Source organism: Neodiprion fabricii, chromosome 3 (genome assembly GCF_021155785.1).
Source record: "Neodiprion fabricii isolate iyNeoFabr1 chromosome 3, iyNeoFabr1.1, whole genome shotgun sequence".
NCBI lineage: Eukaryota > Metazoa > Arthropoda > Insecta > Hymenoptera > Diprionidae > Neodiprion > Neodiprion fabricii.
In genome coordinates, this window is record NC_060241.1 from 20,053,799 (window position 1) to 20,070,408 (window position 16,610).

Consider the following 16,610-nt stretch of genomic DNA (forward strand, 5'->3'; position numbering starts at 1 on the left):
TTCTTACATCCGATTAAATTCCTTGCCGTCTTAGTTAATGTACCTTCATTGATTATAAATCTTCAAAAGATTCAACTAACAAGTATATTTTCAATCACAGGAAAAATATTTAAAACGATCACTGAATTACGAAGGTAAAAGATTTCAATAAGCACTCGGCCATACAATGCACACCCGACTGCACACCAAACTGGATATGAAAGAGGAAAGGGATTCGTGAATACAACTAATTGTGAGCTTAAGTCGGGTTTGAATTATTAATAAAAAATTAACCGACCGACCGTCGGAATTGTTACGCATTTCGACGGACCAACTCTGCCGACCGAATTGACTCTAAAATATTAATGTGCACACGTAGAACTCCCCCTTTTGACAAGTACCTATATACAGTACATACTGCAGAAACTGTTGGTACCCGAAATGTGATTCTACCGGGGGCGGTGGAATGTATATTTCCGAGATATGGAGCTGACGGTAGGTGTGTGGGAGGCTTAATTTGGACCAACATAAACTAACACCCTTAAACTTTTCAGTCTGTCCTACACAAAATACACTTTTATTTTACTTTGATATACCAAAAGTTGCTTTTCTGCAGTTACGGTTGAGGAGTTCGCTTATCAGAAGATCAAGATCTAATTCTTCAGCTATATGTTGGCGAATATGGATTACAGCTACATCGTCCAAGTGATCTTGCAACATCGTTGATGCTCAAGTAATTGAAACAAAATTGGATTTTATAAAACCGCAGACATCTGAGTTGTGGAATTCCACACCTACCAAATTTCGAGGCGTTGAGTGCTCCACACCTACCGTAGTGGTTTCGCCGCCCCTGGATTCTACATACACTGGTATGCATTTCAAGACATGATATTAATCTACCCTTGAAATTAGCGATATTTTGTACTCTGAACTCCAGGGAGATTCTGCAAAAGTGAAAACTTTTGTTTGATATAAAAATGAAAACGGGAAAGATTTCTTTTTCACGAGAGAAAGAGAAAGTTGTTTTCGAAACTGATGAATAATGGTTTATTTTATACATTTTCATGCGTTTTGTGATACATACACAGTTATAATGACTGAACCCTTTCCTCGCTGCAATTAATGTAAAGTTTTTGCCTTAACATTCGATATTTAAAAAAATATGTGCAAGACTGTAAGCTAGTTATGAAACTTTGTTCTACACCCGGGTGTAGAAAATTGACGCACTAAGCGCGGATTAGAACGCCCTCGTCATTGTAACTTTAGGGTGTTGTATGCGGTAACTCGGCAATCTTACAAATATCGATCACTGAGTGATAGGTGACTAATACCGTAATTATCGACGCGCGACATAGAGCGTAGAGTTCGTGTACCTAGATTATACATCACGATGTTAACAGTTCAAAAAGCCAAGGTAAAACAACGGTGTGCGCGAGTTGAAGAATACTGATCTGTAAATTTTTTCTCTTTTTTGCGGTCGAGGAGGGGAGCCTGCGGCCGCTGAGCGAATGAGTATTGCGAAGCGGGTCGCGTCGACTTTTTAGCCCGAACGGATTTGAATCGGGGATTGCGCGCGGTAGACAATCGACGTCAAACCAACAATGTGCACAGGCTCGCGGCGTTCAATCGACGTCCGTGACGCGCTTACGTCTGCGTGGTGAGCGGGGATAGATATTTGTGCATTTCAGGTTCTCCCGTAGCCGTCGGGCTTATCTACCCGGTTGTCTGTCCGCAGGTACATACATCGCGCATCGGCCTTCGATATCGAACGCGCGTAACAACGAGCCGAGAAAACTGGATCACACGATGATCGCGTAGGCGGTATCCGATCGCATTATATAGGGGAATCCCACCAGCCGCAGCTCCAGGGTCTCGAACTTAATTAAGCGGAAATCATAGCGCGTCTGCCTCGATCTACTCATCGGACGAAATCCGATGGGCGAATCTTGAACCGCGAGCGAAACGGGGGGGGAGGGGGCGGAGGGTATTTCTCGTACACAGGGTATATAAGGGCGACACGGCGATCGATGCACACGGCGCCCAGCGGCCAGGCTCTCGGCTCTGCCCCCAGCACATCGTGCCTCGTGCTGCGTGCAACTCCAGCGTACAATTCGCTCCCGGATCGCGCGTACGTGGGTGCGTGGGTGCGTGCATGCTTGCCGTGTGACAGGCGCTGGAGCTGTTCCTGCCGTTGTTGTCCGGTTTTTATGGGTGCAGAGGTGATTTAGTGCGGCGTGCGTGCGTGCGTGCGTGCGTCTTGCCCGTTTGACTGTTCGTCGTCTAACTGCGTGCGTACTTACGTCTGGGGATTCAAGACGCGTGCCAAGAGTCAAATTGCTGGGGTAATACGCCGGGCGAACATGCCGAAAAGGATATCACTTGCGTATTACCACCTGCACCACAGATCTGCGGACAGCGAAGAGGCGGCTTAGAGCTGCATGACGACGCAGCATGGTGGGTCTTGTGATTCTACTATTCTTGATTAACATCTTGCCACGATTACCCAATCTCGATCATTCTCTCACGCACTTCACCCTCGCTTGCCTGTGTTTGCGATTTTTCTTAAACTTCACGAAACTCGATAAGCTTGTGCCCACTCCCGCTTTTATTCAACACGTACTTTTCTATCCATTGTGGACGGATGCTCGATGGTGTTGATCCGTTATTCCTACTCCTTACCTGCAACGACAATTTGTTGATTATAATCGTACCTGCAGTTAGCTGTAAATGCTGTAACGATTATTGATTTGGAAATGAAATTGTGAAGGTGATGTGTTGTTCATTGTATTGCCACCAACGCATCTTTTTGATGGCGGTAATTGACCTTTAACACTCCCCTGCGTAAATTGTACAGTAGGGTTCGTTCGCTTCATTCAATTACTTTTTTACACGTGTAACCCATACGTAAGGTCAACTTCCACATGATCTAGATGTTTTCCCGGATTTCTTGTGACTGTTGAATTATCCAATTATTCTCAGATTTTATTGCAAGGACCATGCGTCGAGATTGAAAAACTTGTCTCAATCTCGAGATTGAAAGAGTGCAACCTTACGTATTTATATGGCTTACTTTGGCTTGACATATGTGTACCAAAATTAATTACAATCCTTGAGACGAGCATCAGACCGTGAATCAAAGTAATTGACGGGGTGTCCGCAAGTCTCAGGACAAACTTCAGATTGCACATTAAATCCAGGTCCTCGGAGTAAAATGATAGAAAATTTTGTCTGAGTATTGGAATACTTGATGCGTTATGTAATATGATTATTATTATATTCACTCAGTTGCAAAATTGCTTTGATGTATTATAGAATAACGTTGGGCGTGGATTCGACTCGGAATATGATTCGGTGACGACGTTTATAGAAATTTCCATTATAGCCATGTTTTTATACACCTGTATTTAGAACCCTGAGCTATTCACGTTCGAAACGTTGGCAACAGCAATTTGTACAGGGTATCGTAAAACAAGCCGTCCAAAACGATATAATCCGCTCCCTAAAGCAGGTTTTAATTAATTACCATACGGTTGAGCGAATAATGATTGACGGTATGAGTGGAAAAAAAGGATAAGTTGGAAAATACAGTTTGAAATAATCGAGATATCCGTTGCAAAATGTTGAAAGCTTGTCAAAATCGATTGATTTCACCGAATGCCGTTTCGGGTAATCTTGAAGCTAAAATATACGTCAATTGTCAAGTAATTCAATTGAACAAAAAGTATGAGACAAATGAAATTTTCATTCCTAGGTTTTTTTTTTTTTTTTATAAACATTGGTATTTATGCGACGAATAAACTCGTTTATTGGTGTAAAGAGAAAATCATTGTAACTATCGCTTTTGCTCACCCGTCTCACTTGAGTACGAATTGTGAGACAGGAGTGAAATTATTTCGCGCTACGATACCTCGCGCTCGACTGCAGATCGCGAACTTCTATTTACCATCTCGTTAAACCGCGAAAGGACGAAAAGACAAACGTCGAGCTGACGTCGTGTCGCGTTGACTACGAGCCGTCGCGTCGCGTGAAAAGGCAGAGCTTTTGTTCAGCTACAAACTCTCCCTCTCTCTTTCCCTATACGCCCCCTAACGCAATCCTGCACTCGCCGTTTATATCTCTCCTCTATTTTTTGCATTTTTGAAATATTTCTGCCATGCCAGGCGGTTCTCTCTACCAAGGCTTTGCATATTTGATATCTGTCTAAAAGCAAAACACAGAACTCGTACTGTTCGAAACGCCCCGATGCGACCGCTCTGCTCGATTGTCAGAGAAAACGTTTCGCGTGTAGGTGTTAAATATTTACACTGTGCGTTGTCTAAGGATAATCTACGTTGTCCAAGGATAAATTGGTCGGAACTATTGAATCAAAATTTGGAAAAAGAGAACTTGTTTAAAAAATTTTCAACAATGTCACTTACATACATTGGCACAATAGTGAACACGAATGAAACATCTTTATTATGTTTAATAGAAATGGATCTGAATAAATTTAAATTATCGCACCAGATAAGATATGAACAATATGAGTAATCAAAATGATTAAACTCTGGTGTTTTAATCCGATTCTTACTTGCTCCATGACCAGATTGCCCACAAATCGGCTGAAAAACATTAAAGAAATTGAGCATTATAGCATATAGTTATAAGGCGCTAATTCAACTGTTGACGAACATTAGTTGTACCGCGCTTACACAAATATATTCTTATTTACTCTGGAGAGAATTGATGATTTTTTTCCGGTGATCTTTGATGATTTCTACGGTAACCACAAGAAGCTCAGCAACATCAGTATCGAACCGAAAATACCAAAGTTTAAGCATTCTGAACGTTTTGATGAATAAGATCTTTTCTCAAATCGTTAAAAATTTTATGGCTCATCTTCTTTAAATTTGCTCAAAGTTATTTCTATTTATACATAGCAGGACTGTAGTTTCATTCATGTTAACTATCATTGGCGCAAATACCGCACTATGATGTAGATTTTTTAAACCGTTTTTCCTCTATTCCTATCTTCTGATTCAGACTGACTTTTCTTAACTACCGTTTCCCAATATTTCATATCAAAAAAATTAACGTATAATAAGACTGAGTTGGTTATTCGCGATCTCGAATTACCTCTGATTCTTTTCTATCCCAATCGCAGTAAGAAAAAAAATAATAAAACAAAAGATACGTCGCGTGAATAACAAAAAACGGATACAGTATAAAACTGTTCGAAATGTATTCGCGTATCCATCTCTATCCATTTCAACTGAAATGACGTACATGAGAGCTTTATTAGAGATTCAAATGTCCGCTTGTTATACATCTTGTAGAACTTTACTAGGTATCCACAAAGCGTCGATTAGAGATTTCATCGATTTTGTGGAGAATAAGCCTGAACCTCCAACGGACTTCCTATTCATTATTCACGTGCATCACTATCTTATAAGATCTTACAGATCCAGTATACCGGGAGTCTCTGGTGAACGTGCCGACTCCGAGTCACGCGATCACCTCCAGTGCAGCATATCTATCCGCCACACTTGGCTCACATCAAAGTTCTGCATGTGTTAGCACTAGCGGTGATAATGTGGCTCGGAGTCAACAATTTCACTGGAGACTTCCGGTATACAGACTTCTACTACATATCCACATAGATCTTCATTGGAAATATCGTGAAATTAATACCTTTAACCGACGCTATTTCGGTATAATCTACTCCTGTTAACGTATCATCATAAATATTATAAAATTATTATGTGCACATTTTGTTCTGTCCTGGACGAAAAGTCAAAGGCACTTAAGGACAGCTGGATCCTCAAGTACCGGACAAAATTCGAAGTAAACAAAAGGGTAGAATCGTTGGAGGTTTGTATACTGTAGAGCTCTGTTTGGTGGCGAGAGAAGAGAGTAACTATTCGCCGCCTGATAATTTTCTACAGTACCTCCACTTAAGTGCATGAACATTCATAGACATCCGATATATATCCATCATCGGATTTAATCTTTAATCTGACCATAGATATTGCGGATTTGTGTAGATGTCTTTTAGAGATCCACCATGGATCTGGTCCTTTTATGGTGTTGTGAATCTCTGTATAGACCTCTAACAAATGGAGTATTTCGTGTGTGACGTTCCAGAAATTTTAAATAAACATGTACTTCCGCATGCGTTTTGAACGGAAAGAATTACCCATAGAACCTAGAGCCTGAATTTTACAATAGTAGGGTTGGCTCGTGTTGCGAACAATTTTAAGTATGTTTCGCGAAATTCGCTGTCGGAATTCCAGCGTACAGTTTTATTTTTATCTTTGTGTTCATACGTACGTACAGACAAACGTGTATTCTATAGCTGCTAACATTTTTTATTTTTTTTGCTTTAAAAACTGCAACCCGTCTCGAGGCCGTGGAATTTTGCCTGTTGCATGTCCAGCTAGGCTCAGTGGGGTGGCTGGAGTGTTATATTAAGCAATTTCATGCACATCTGTTTACCGTTGGAAAACAGGTGTACGTAGCGGGCTCGCGGCTTATCTCCTTTTCATTACCGTGATTCAGGCGATCGTTCAATTCCGCTGGACAGGACCGAGTCTTATAGTTACTAGGTATAATAATTATCGAAGCTCATCGGGTCGTGAATCGAACAGCGTTGTTCGATATCGTCTATACCGGTTGTTTTTTCTGATCGTGAAATTCGCCGCTCTACGTCAGCAGACAGATAAACGAATATACATTTCGGATACGCATGGAATGCAAAATCTAGTTTCGTTGTCTATCTACTGGCGTTGATGCGACAAGTTTCACAAAAAAAAAAAACGCCCGAAGCTTTATTACATTTATATTCAAGTATGGCTACCCATTTTCGGCTATAATCTATTTTCGGTCCGAAAGAAAATGCGACTTCGATTCTATACGAATTATGTAACAATGACTCCCATTTTTTAACGTCGGCTGCATCGTCCGTCATTTTTTCACACAATTCGTATAGGATCGAAACTCGCATTTCGTTTCGAACCATAAATGTAGGGAGCCAGAAGTGGGCAGGCATAACTACACGAATATCACTGTACTACATGATCGAGCGATTTGCAATCCCCGTCTTTTTGTTCTGCGCAGCGGTTTCCCACGGTGCAATTGACGAGACTGAAAAGTAAGCGGTTGAACGAGGAGGAAAGGGTGAAAAGAAAAAATAATGTAAGGACAAGAAGAGCTAAAAAAATATGTATTGAAAGGGTGAAAGGAAACTTTTAGCCAACGCCGTTCGAGTAGCATTCCCGTAGTCCAGGACACCTTCTCTTCCACCCTCGCGGTTATCGCGGAGACAAACCGCCGCCTCTGCACTCCTCTTTTCCCCACTTCCACCCCTTCCGTCCCACCCTTACGCCTCACGCAGACAATAGCAAAGCTTGCTGCAGGGTCCAGCAGAACCGGCCGGTGATAATAGCGCACTCATCTCAAAAAACCGCGCCGCTCTGGGATAAAGATGAGGGAAAAGTCTAGTGGCCTCGTAAAACTATCCCCTGCGGCCTGTACCCGCTTACCTGAGCAAGGGCCTCCGTGAATCAATTCCATCACTACTTCTTCACGTTTTCACTCTCTTCTTCTCGCAGCTCTGCCTCTGCAGATGTAACTTTAGAATGTGACGAAAGGTACGCTCGTAAAATTTAACGTGCGAACCGGAAAGGCACCTAGATATGTTCATTACTGTTTGTGTATCTTACAAATTGTAAGAAGAGAAGGAAAATTTTTCGCGTATCCTGCCGCGCGGTGACTTTCCTCGCAGAGTTTTGGTAGAGAAAATATTTCTATCAGAGTTTAAAGTGGGATTAACTTTTGAAACCCGATGACAGACTACTGTATTGTGTTATGTGGTCATGTTTCCAGTTTCTGTATCCAAGGGAAATTGCTGTTGAAGGTTTATTAACGTGTTAATTTTTCAATTTACGTGAAATAATTATTTCCTTTGATCCCAATCAATTCATGGCTCGTTCAAGCCTTATTGTATCATTTTCCACGAAACATATTCCGTACTTTATTGTGAACCATGAATTGTGCGCGAATGAATTCATTATTTCACACTGGGTTGAATTAGATATTTCGGGTACAGTTCCAACTGTAATTGTGAATGCGCGTCTATTCGAATCGATACTTCGTCGTATAAAATTAATGAAATTTCTTTCTGGATGTGTCTTTATACTTGAAATCAGTAAAGTTCATTCATGTCGATTAAAAAATACTCTAATCAATTGACAAACGAGTTGACAACATATATTTACTAATTCACTGAGTTATTACTTCCTCGTTACAGAATGTTGGATAGTGAGAGGTCGAATGAGAAATTCAATTCGATGAACAATTGGGCTCGTGAATATTAAATTTTTCAATTTAAAACTTATACAAGTGTTGACACTCGCTAATTTAAAATATGTTAAACTTTCTGGATTCTTACAATATTCGACTTTGCAGACCTTCCATTCCGTGAACTATCAACGTTTGTCCATATATCTTACAAGTATAAGATGTGTTGGGTGAAATCTGAGATGCCAGTTATAGTGAAAAATTATTGAATTTTAACCAAAACTGTACTTGCTATAATAAATATCCGACATTGAACAAATAGGGAAGTGTCTGGGAAAAAATTTCTGCTTTTGATCTCTGCATATAGTAGAGTGTTATGAAATAATCAGGTTGTATTATTACAATTCCGTTGAAAACGATGATTGCAAAAGTTATATCCAATTGAATTTCACTCTTTTTGAATACATATATACTCCTATACTTTAGCAAGGTCGACGTCCCTAAGTACTTTTTTAAAGCTGTTATATCCGCTTCAACTTTGTTTCACATAAAAAAAGAATATATAAAACCAAATTATTGTTCCGCAAACTACTGAAGTATTGAATTAAAAAAATTCACGAAACTTCCATGAAAGGTTTATATACAACGTTTGGTTGGAAATCAGGATAGGAAATTACGAATTCGCGTCACTGTGTCGAAACTCACAGCTCCTTCCAAACCCACGTGACATTTTATTTAATTCCTTCCCATTTCAGGGCAGAGCTGATGCTGGGGGAGGTTGGAAAGGAGTATGGTTGAGCATAATCGTGATGCTAGGAGGATCGGGCGGTGCGGAGGGTGCGGGAAGCTGCGGGCTAGCGGAGCTGGGCTGCAAAGACGGGCATTGCGTGCCGCTCGACGCGTACTGCGACGGTAAGGACGACTGCGGAGACGGAAGTGACGAGCCGGCATTGTGCACGCCGTGCAACCGGACGTACCACGGGGTCGAGGGCCGGACGTACAAGCTGGTGCTCCTGCGGCCGGTTCAGGTGCGGCTACCCTTCTTCTGCCACCTGACATTCACAGCCGGGGGTCCGGGGCACGGCGAGCTGGTCCAACTGCTCTGGGAAGAGTTCAAGATCGGCCGATTGGACCCTGCCGCCGAGGACGCGACGGGCAGCTGCCCCGAAGGATCGTTGCAGCTCGCGGAGCTGGGTCGGCCCTTTACGGGGGGCTCATGGTGCGGTGCGGGAAAGGGGCGCGCCTCCTACTACAGCGAAACGAGCACCGTGACGGCCTCCGTCAGGCTCTTCCACGCTCCGACGTCGGTCCCCTTTGAGTTCAGCCTGCGGTACCGTTTCGTCGCGCGGAGCGAGGCGATCGCGCGGCTGGGCCAGCCGGGGCTACCGTTCGAGCGGGGGGCCCCTGTTCCGGGGACTTACTGCTCGAGGAACTTCTACGAGTGCTACCGTAAGCGGTGCCGCGTCCAGAGTCCGAACTACCCGGGGGAGTATCCGCGCAACGCGACCTGCCTGCTGAATCTTCGCCAGAAGGAGGTCCCCACCTGCAAGCACGCCATGATGGCCGTCAGGCCCAGTGCTCCGGGGCCCGCCGGCCTAGCCGCGAGTAACGCCACCCTCGCCGTCTGGCAGGACTGCCCCCCCGAACGGGACCGCATCGTCATTCGCGACGGCACGGGGCCCGACGACCCCGTGCTTCTCACCTACTGCGGGGGGCCCCTCCCTCGCGTCACGGCAAGGGGCCCGACCATGCTCGTAGAATTTCGCAGCTCGTCACTCGCCATTCCCCTCGGCGCGTCCGCGCTCAGGCTCGAACTCGAGGCCGAGGTCGTCTTCGTCGACTCCGACGGGCTCGACTACGCCCGCGGGACCCAGGGCTGCCACTTCTTCGTTAACGGCACAGCCTGGCGCTCCGGCGTCCTCAAGGCCCCTCTTCATTCTCTGCCGCCCGGATCGAGCTGCACCTGGAACATCCAGGGCCTCTCCGGCGATCGTGTATGGATTTACTTCTCGTCCTATTCTCAACGCGACCTCACTGGCAACGCCGAGAGCAACGTTAGCGCTCGGACCGATCGGCCCTGCGCCGTAAAAATCACCCTCTGGGACGGTACCCCGAGCAACGGGCTGCCCATCGTTGCTCTTTGCGACGAAGCACCGCGACTCTGCGCTCACGCCGCTCTCCGCAATGCCACCAGGGCCACTAGGCCATGCACCGCCGAAGAAAGCTACCTCACTGTCGCCCCGACTCTCACTCTTAAGATGGAAAGTTTGCCCGGAACGGTGCTGCACACAGTCAATTTTCAGGTACTAATTATTTGTATTCTACCCGTTGTTTTGGATTGAATATAGATTGGGAAAAACAAGCTGTTTTTTACCCACTTTAGTCAACCTCGGGCGGGCGGTATTGGTAGTTCGCAAATATTGTGCCTCCCGACTATTGTCATTCGACGGATATACCTATGTCGATACTTTATTGCCTTTCCATCAACCTGTAGTCGGGTTTATAGATATCTATCCGGATCCCCGAATTGATTGCAGCTTGAATGGGTTTCAATAGCGTTCGCTCAAACCAATTGGATTTCGATGTTGTTATTCTGTTCGGTTGACATAATATTGGGCCAATTGTGAGACTATCTAGCTGCGTGATTGCATTCAAAAAAATACACACCTATCGCATATCATGATGCAGGGTGTTCCGTAGCTCGGGAATTGTCAACCCGCAGCAATATTGTTGTGCGTAAGAAAAAAGGACGGTCAACTACAAGAGAAATTTTTCTACCGCACTGCACGTTGACGTTGCTGTAGGTATGGGTATGTATTACGGAACAATGGTGCAGGCTTGAAATTTGGAAATCAGAGGTTTTGATATAAGGTGGTTTATCACAGAATGGTTGGTATTTGGCTTCGCTATTTTGAATTTTAGCATTTCTGCTTCCGACAAGTTATCAACGTTCACAAAACCTTCCGGTTACCAAATTTCGTCCAAGTCAAGTAATTTCTGGTATTCGGTGCCTCCGTATCAAATTCCCAAATTTTAAGTCAACTGTAATTCTTCTTCCTAATCAGAAATTAAGAAAAATTTGTACCCAGAGTGGGTAAACAGCCACCATTCTTGCATCATAACTTTGTCTATTACGCGCGATAGAGGAATTTCAGTTATAATACTTTACTGACCTTATTTTTCATGCACAACACCGCTAACCAACCTTAGAAAAAATATGAATTCCTCCAGATATAGCGAAAATAATATATTGTATGACAAGCAGGCAAACTCGAATATACTTGTATTTATTTTATCGTTTGTCAAATACACGACAATAATATTAAGCATCTACATTTTGAATTTATATATATATACATTTTTTTCGTACGAGAAGGGTTTACTATCCGCAAGTTACGGGACACCCTGTATAATACATAAGAGATCATTGGGAAGTAAATGGAACTTGGCTTGATTAATTTTTATAAAATTACGGAAAGTGGTAAATATTTGCGCGATAGTCATTCAAACGTAAGGTTTCCCTCAAAAGTGCGCGTTTCACCAAGCGGTATTTAATTTGCAATGCATCCCGCGAATAAAAATTTAGACATATTTTTAAAACTTTCTGACAAGCAAAGCAATGCTTTTGATTAAAAATTTGCTCAACTGAAGAGATAGTACTGATATATATGTATAGTTTCGCGCCAAGTACATTAGCGAGACGCGAAAGGACACCGATACTCTTTACCGTATCTCACATTTCCACCTGAGATCTCCGAGAATTTTGCGAACCACGTTAAGCCGTGAAAGACACCCCCTCCTTCTCTTTCCGAAAAGTGCTGTGCTAATCGTAAAAATACTTCCCTTCTCTCCCCCAGGCACGGTACGAATTCGTGGCAACGTTGCAGGGCGGCGAGAGCTGGATCGAGGGTGCGTGCAATCGGGTGTGGCGGAAGGTGCGGGCTGGGACAATAACTTCACCGAGGGACGTCCGCCTCTTCGGCAGGGGTGGCGCGTCGCGACTGGAGTGCCGATATCGGGTCGAGGGGGGCCCGGGTGAGCGGGTCCGTCTCACCCTGCACAACGCGAGTCTCGGGGAGCTGACGACTTGCGTGAGCGAGCGGGACTTCCACACGGGGCGACCGCGCTGCTCACCGGAAGTCGGGTCGCGAGAGGCCCACCTGACGCTCTTCGAGGCGCCCTGGCGGGACTTCAGACTGCCGCGGGCCTGCCTTTGCGACAACACCTCGCACCTGCCCCTGACCCACATATCGACGAGCCGGGCCCTCGAGATCACGTTCCTCGTAGATCAGCAAGCCCCGCACGAGGACTTCGAGACGGTATTCTTCCACGCGAGCTTCGAGCTCGTCAGGGCGCCGGAGTGCCCCCGGAAACAGAGGGTCCGGGGCGAAGGTGGGGAGCTCAGGTTCGTCGCGCCCCCGCTGTCCAGGCCTGACATATACTGCGAGGGCCTCCCGTGGCTCGTTGAGGCCCGGGAAAATCGCTCGCTGTTTCTCCTCACTTGGGGCTGGTTCCTGCCCCTGGACCCAAACCCCGCCAACGGCCAGCCCGTCGTCAGCGACGCGCCGCGATGCCCAACGAGCAATCGCGTCCTCTTGTACTCCGGGAAGCCACCGAAACTTCTCAAGGTCGTCTGCCCAGCCGAGCCCGGTGCCCGAGAGTATGCTGTTCACGTCTTCTCCGAGGAGTGGCTCAGCGCCGAGGGGGAGGGGGGCGTGGGCAGGGACGCCTGGCTGGGACCCCCAAGGGCCCCGGCCCTCCTCATCGACTTCGTCGCTAGGGAGCCGGGACAGGCCGCGGCTTCTTGGCTCGAAATATCCAGGAGCAGATCCGCCCTCCGGAGGCAGCTGAGACTCCCCGAACGTGGCGTCGAAAATGACACCTCTGCAACCGGTGATTGTCCGCACAGATGCCCGGAACTCGGTGCCTGCATCGCTGCCAGTCTATGGTGCGACGGCAGGCCCCATTGCCCGTCTGGTCACGATGAGGAACACTGTGGAAACGGGGCAAGGCTCTTGGGCATGCTTCCCCCAGCCGTTTGGCTCTTTGTCGCCGGGACCGCCGGCGTCGTTACGGCCTTTGCCTGTATCCTCGCTATCCTAATTGGCAGGTATTCTTGTTTTTCATCTATCTATGCATCGGTTTGCTGTTCTGTACCTCTCGCTGTGTCTGTTTTTGAATTACCTTTATCTTATTCTTCTGCTTCTTCTTCGCGTATTTCATCTTGATTATTTTCTACTGTTTCTTTCTCCTGTACACCGAGAATCTTCTGTGAAACTTGCCGCTCGACGCCAGTAGGTAGGCAACCGTAAGTTGCGTTTTCAAAATGTAACGACACATAATTAAGCTTCAATTGCCTGTCTGATCGCGTTTGGAGGCGAGTTCCACAGATGACTCACGGTAGCTTCTTATCTCTGATTATGATTGATTGAGTTTTCTCTTCGAGTTTTTGCTAAACAATTCATGGCGAAGATCAATGAAATTGAAAAATAAAAGGAACTCGTAAGTATATACATGTCGAAACAAACCCTCTTTCAACACGAGGACCCCTTTCAAGCTTTTATGAAAAAGTCGGTGGTTCAAAACTTTTCGGCTGGGTAAAGCAATTTTTAAACCAGAATTCCGTGAATAGATCGTTGGAAAGCTTGAAAATCTTGTTTAACCAACCTGGAAAAGACAACTTTTTTTTAAACTCATCTTCGCTACTTGTCCGACATGCCGAACGATTTTCTTGAATCTACCCGACGCCGCGCCAGCAGACAGGCAGCCGGAGTAACATTTTAGGTTTTTGACACCATTTCTGATCAGGCCTGAACTCCGTTTACAATCTTTGCAAAATCCCTGTCGGCTGTTATCGGCTGCTGAGGCATACAGAGAATGTTTTCAGCAATGAGACTGCAAGACCTCAAACGTAACTTTCGTTGCCTGACCTCCAAGGAAATCGCGCGGTATGGACAAGAGCAATAAACAAAAGGACGTTGAAATTTTATGGTTGAAAAATTTGGTGTACCTGGAAAGCAGTGAAAATGTACTGACGAGAATTTGCGTGTGCTTGGTTGTTTGTTACACGTTATACAGGTCCAAGAAATCGGCGCGAAGACTCCGTTACGAAGGACAGTACGAGGGAAAGAAGCCGCGCCGAGCACCAACCGAAGAGACCCTTTTGGGCGCAGCCTCCTGACAGCAGCAGCCCGGTTTCGTGGAGTACATCCACGTCGACCGGGAGACAACAGTCTAGAGACACGATGCTGTACTTTACCGTCCAAGTTACTAACTTAACTGAAAACACCCCCAGCTGGTGCCAAGATATCGGCACCGTTACAGGGGCGTATCTCTGTGATACACCGCCACGATCTATTTTAGGGGACTTCTAAAGCGTGGGTGCCCCGCTTAGTCGTTATCATGTATGTTATACGATGTTCTCACCACGGTAAACCTATTCCCACTGCCACATTACCATCGTATATGTATGTATATACGATACACTGTTGTACTGTGGAGACGAATTAACGAATTAACAATTATTACGTGTAAAAATTACTTCGTATGAATGGGAAATTTTACGGTTATTACAGTTACCCAGATTAAATAGACGTGTATTATGGTTCAACTCCGACTTTATGGTCATTTTACGTATGTACCCGTTCATTGACGCACTATTTGCACCCTGCACAATTTGTTTTTCGTCCAGTGCTCTGAGGCGCCGTAACAATATTGATAAACGTTTTTGGAGAATTGTCAGGTTACATGGAAAAATATTACTTCAACTTTACTACCGTGGAAAATGGGACTGTCGATCTAGTAACTCACAACATAAAACTATAGAAACTTCAACAAAATACTGCGCTAGTCCCTCATTTTCCTGAAGGGTAGTAAATCCAACACTCATTTTGTTCGCGCGAAACTAACGGTGACGTGGATATTGAAATGATTATTTTCCGGTGTGAAATAATTAAAAAAAAATAGTTAACCGATTACATAGAAACATTTCGAACAAACGCGGTAACGTTAGTTCCAGGGTTATAAGGCTATAAAAGTTTAGAGCTCTTGTTCATCTGCAGAGGGACGATATACAATTAATAAAAGCCATCCAAATCAGTAGAAAAACGGTACATCTCAGCACAAACATAATGTATAGAACATACGAAAAGAGAGTGAATTAGTCTAGATGAGTTGGCCAAATTGCAATAAAGATTTTTTCAATCCTATGGTGAAAAAACTACACTCAAATCCCAATCTGCTATAAGATAACCTAGGATATAGCTCAAAATTTGACTAGAACTATGAGTGAAGTAGAGGTAAATTACTGAACATGTGAATTCAAACAGTGAGGTGAGGTCTAATACATGACTGCCTTTAACGCGCTTGCAATTTTGTTATCTCTGCCCGATTATTCTCTGTATTAATCAGTGAATAAGCGCTTCATTGCCCGACAAAAAATCATGACAGGGGAGGTTTTATTTTAATTTCACGGTTGTTATAACCCTAGAAATGAGGAATTCAACTTCTGAAACTTTTCCGTACACTTGTGCAGATGAATTGCCTGTGTTTCACTCCAGCCAGTGAATTTCATAGACGCCTAAAAGTAGTTAGTCAATTGCTGTCACAGTTACGGACGGTGTGTAGTACGTCAGGCTCATCCACGCCTACGGAATTTTTGAACTGGAATTAATTGCGAATGTGAACACAGTAGTGCTTCCATCCTCGTTATGTGCTGAGCTAAAATCGTCAAGTTTCTCCGCAAAGTGCACCAGGCGAATTGTGAAAAAAATTCACGAAATGAAAATTAAAAAAATATTTCAAATACCTCTCTCGCATACATAGGTGTACGTTATACATACACTTACATATAGGTATACGTATGTACTCACAATGAGTGGGTCTATTTTCGGTCTGTTGAGTTCAGTACTGCAAAAGAATCATTCTCCGGGTAGGGATAAAAAACCGGAATTACCGATTGATAGAAGGACCAGAATATCAAATTTTCATAAACGCGAAAATCTTATTCGTAAAATTTTATAATGCGGAAAGTCCAAGAATAGAAAATTGAAAATCTTCAAAGTCGAAGTACAGAAAGACAAAATATAGAAAGGTCAAACCATAAAACGGCAAAATCGCGAATCTGATCACGATTCTATATTATCGAGAAGAATTCCGACGATTCTGTAGAGTTTGGGATTCTACGTTGTGACTTTTCTGTTCTTTTACTGCCCCGCACTTTGACTTTCAACATTTCGTAATTATATGAATTAAGTTTCCGCTTCTTCAAAATTCGATATTGTGACCCTTCGATTTTTCGATCCTTCTACATTTTTATCCCCACCCCATTCTCCAGATAATGTGAAGGCTGTATA

General features: G+C 44.4%; 1 protein-coding gene across 3 annotated transcripts; it reads left to right on the forward strand.

The window, feature by feature from the left end:
* The first annotated feature begins 164 nt into the window (after positions 1 to 164).
* LOC124178995 lies at positions 165 to 14,778 on the forward strand. 3 transcript variants are annotated; one of them, XM_046562905.1, is made up of 4 exons: positions 165 to 848; positions 9,012 to 10,559; positions 12,114 to 13,362; positions 14,335 to 14,778. In XM_046562905.1, exons 2-4 carry the CDS (start codon positions 9,066 to 9,068, stop codon positions 14,628 to 14,630), a joined length of 3,039 nt encoding a protein of 1,012 aa, XP_046418861.1. In that variant the 5' UTR covers positions 165 to 848; positions 9,012 to 9,065; the 3' UTR covers positions 14,631 to 14,778. The 3 variants fall into 3 exon arrangements, with proteins under 3 accessions (XP_046418861.1, XP_046418860.1, XP_046418863.1); XM_046562904.1 differs by lacking the exon at positions 165 to 848 and adding an exon at positions 2,005 to 2,433; XM_046562907.1 differs by lacking the exon at positions 165 to 848 and adding an exon at positions 2,005 to 2,433 and having other exon boundaries at positions 12,114 to 13,366; positions 14,335 to 14,568.
* The last annotated feature ends 1,832 nt before the right edge of the window (positions 14,779 to 16,610 follow it).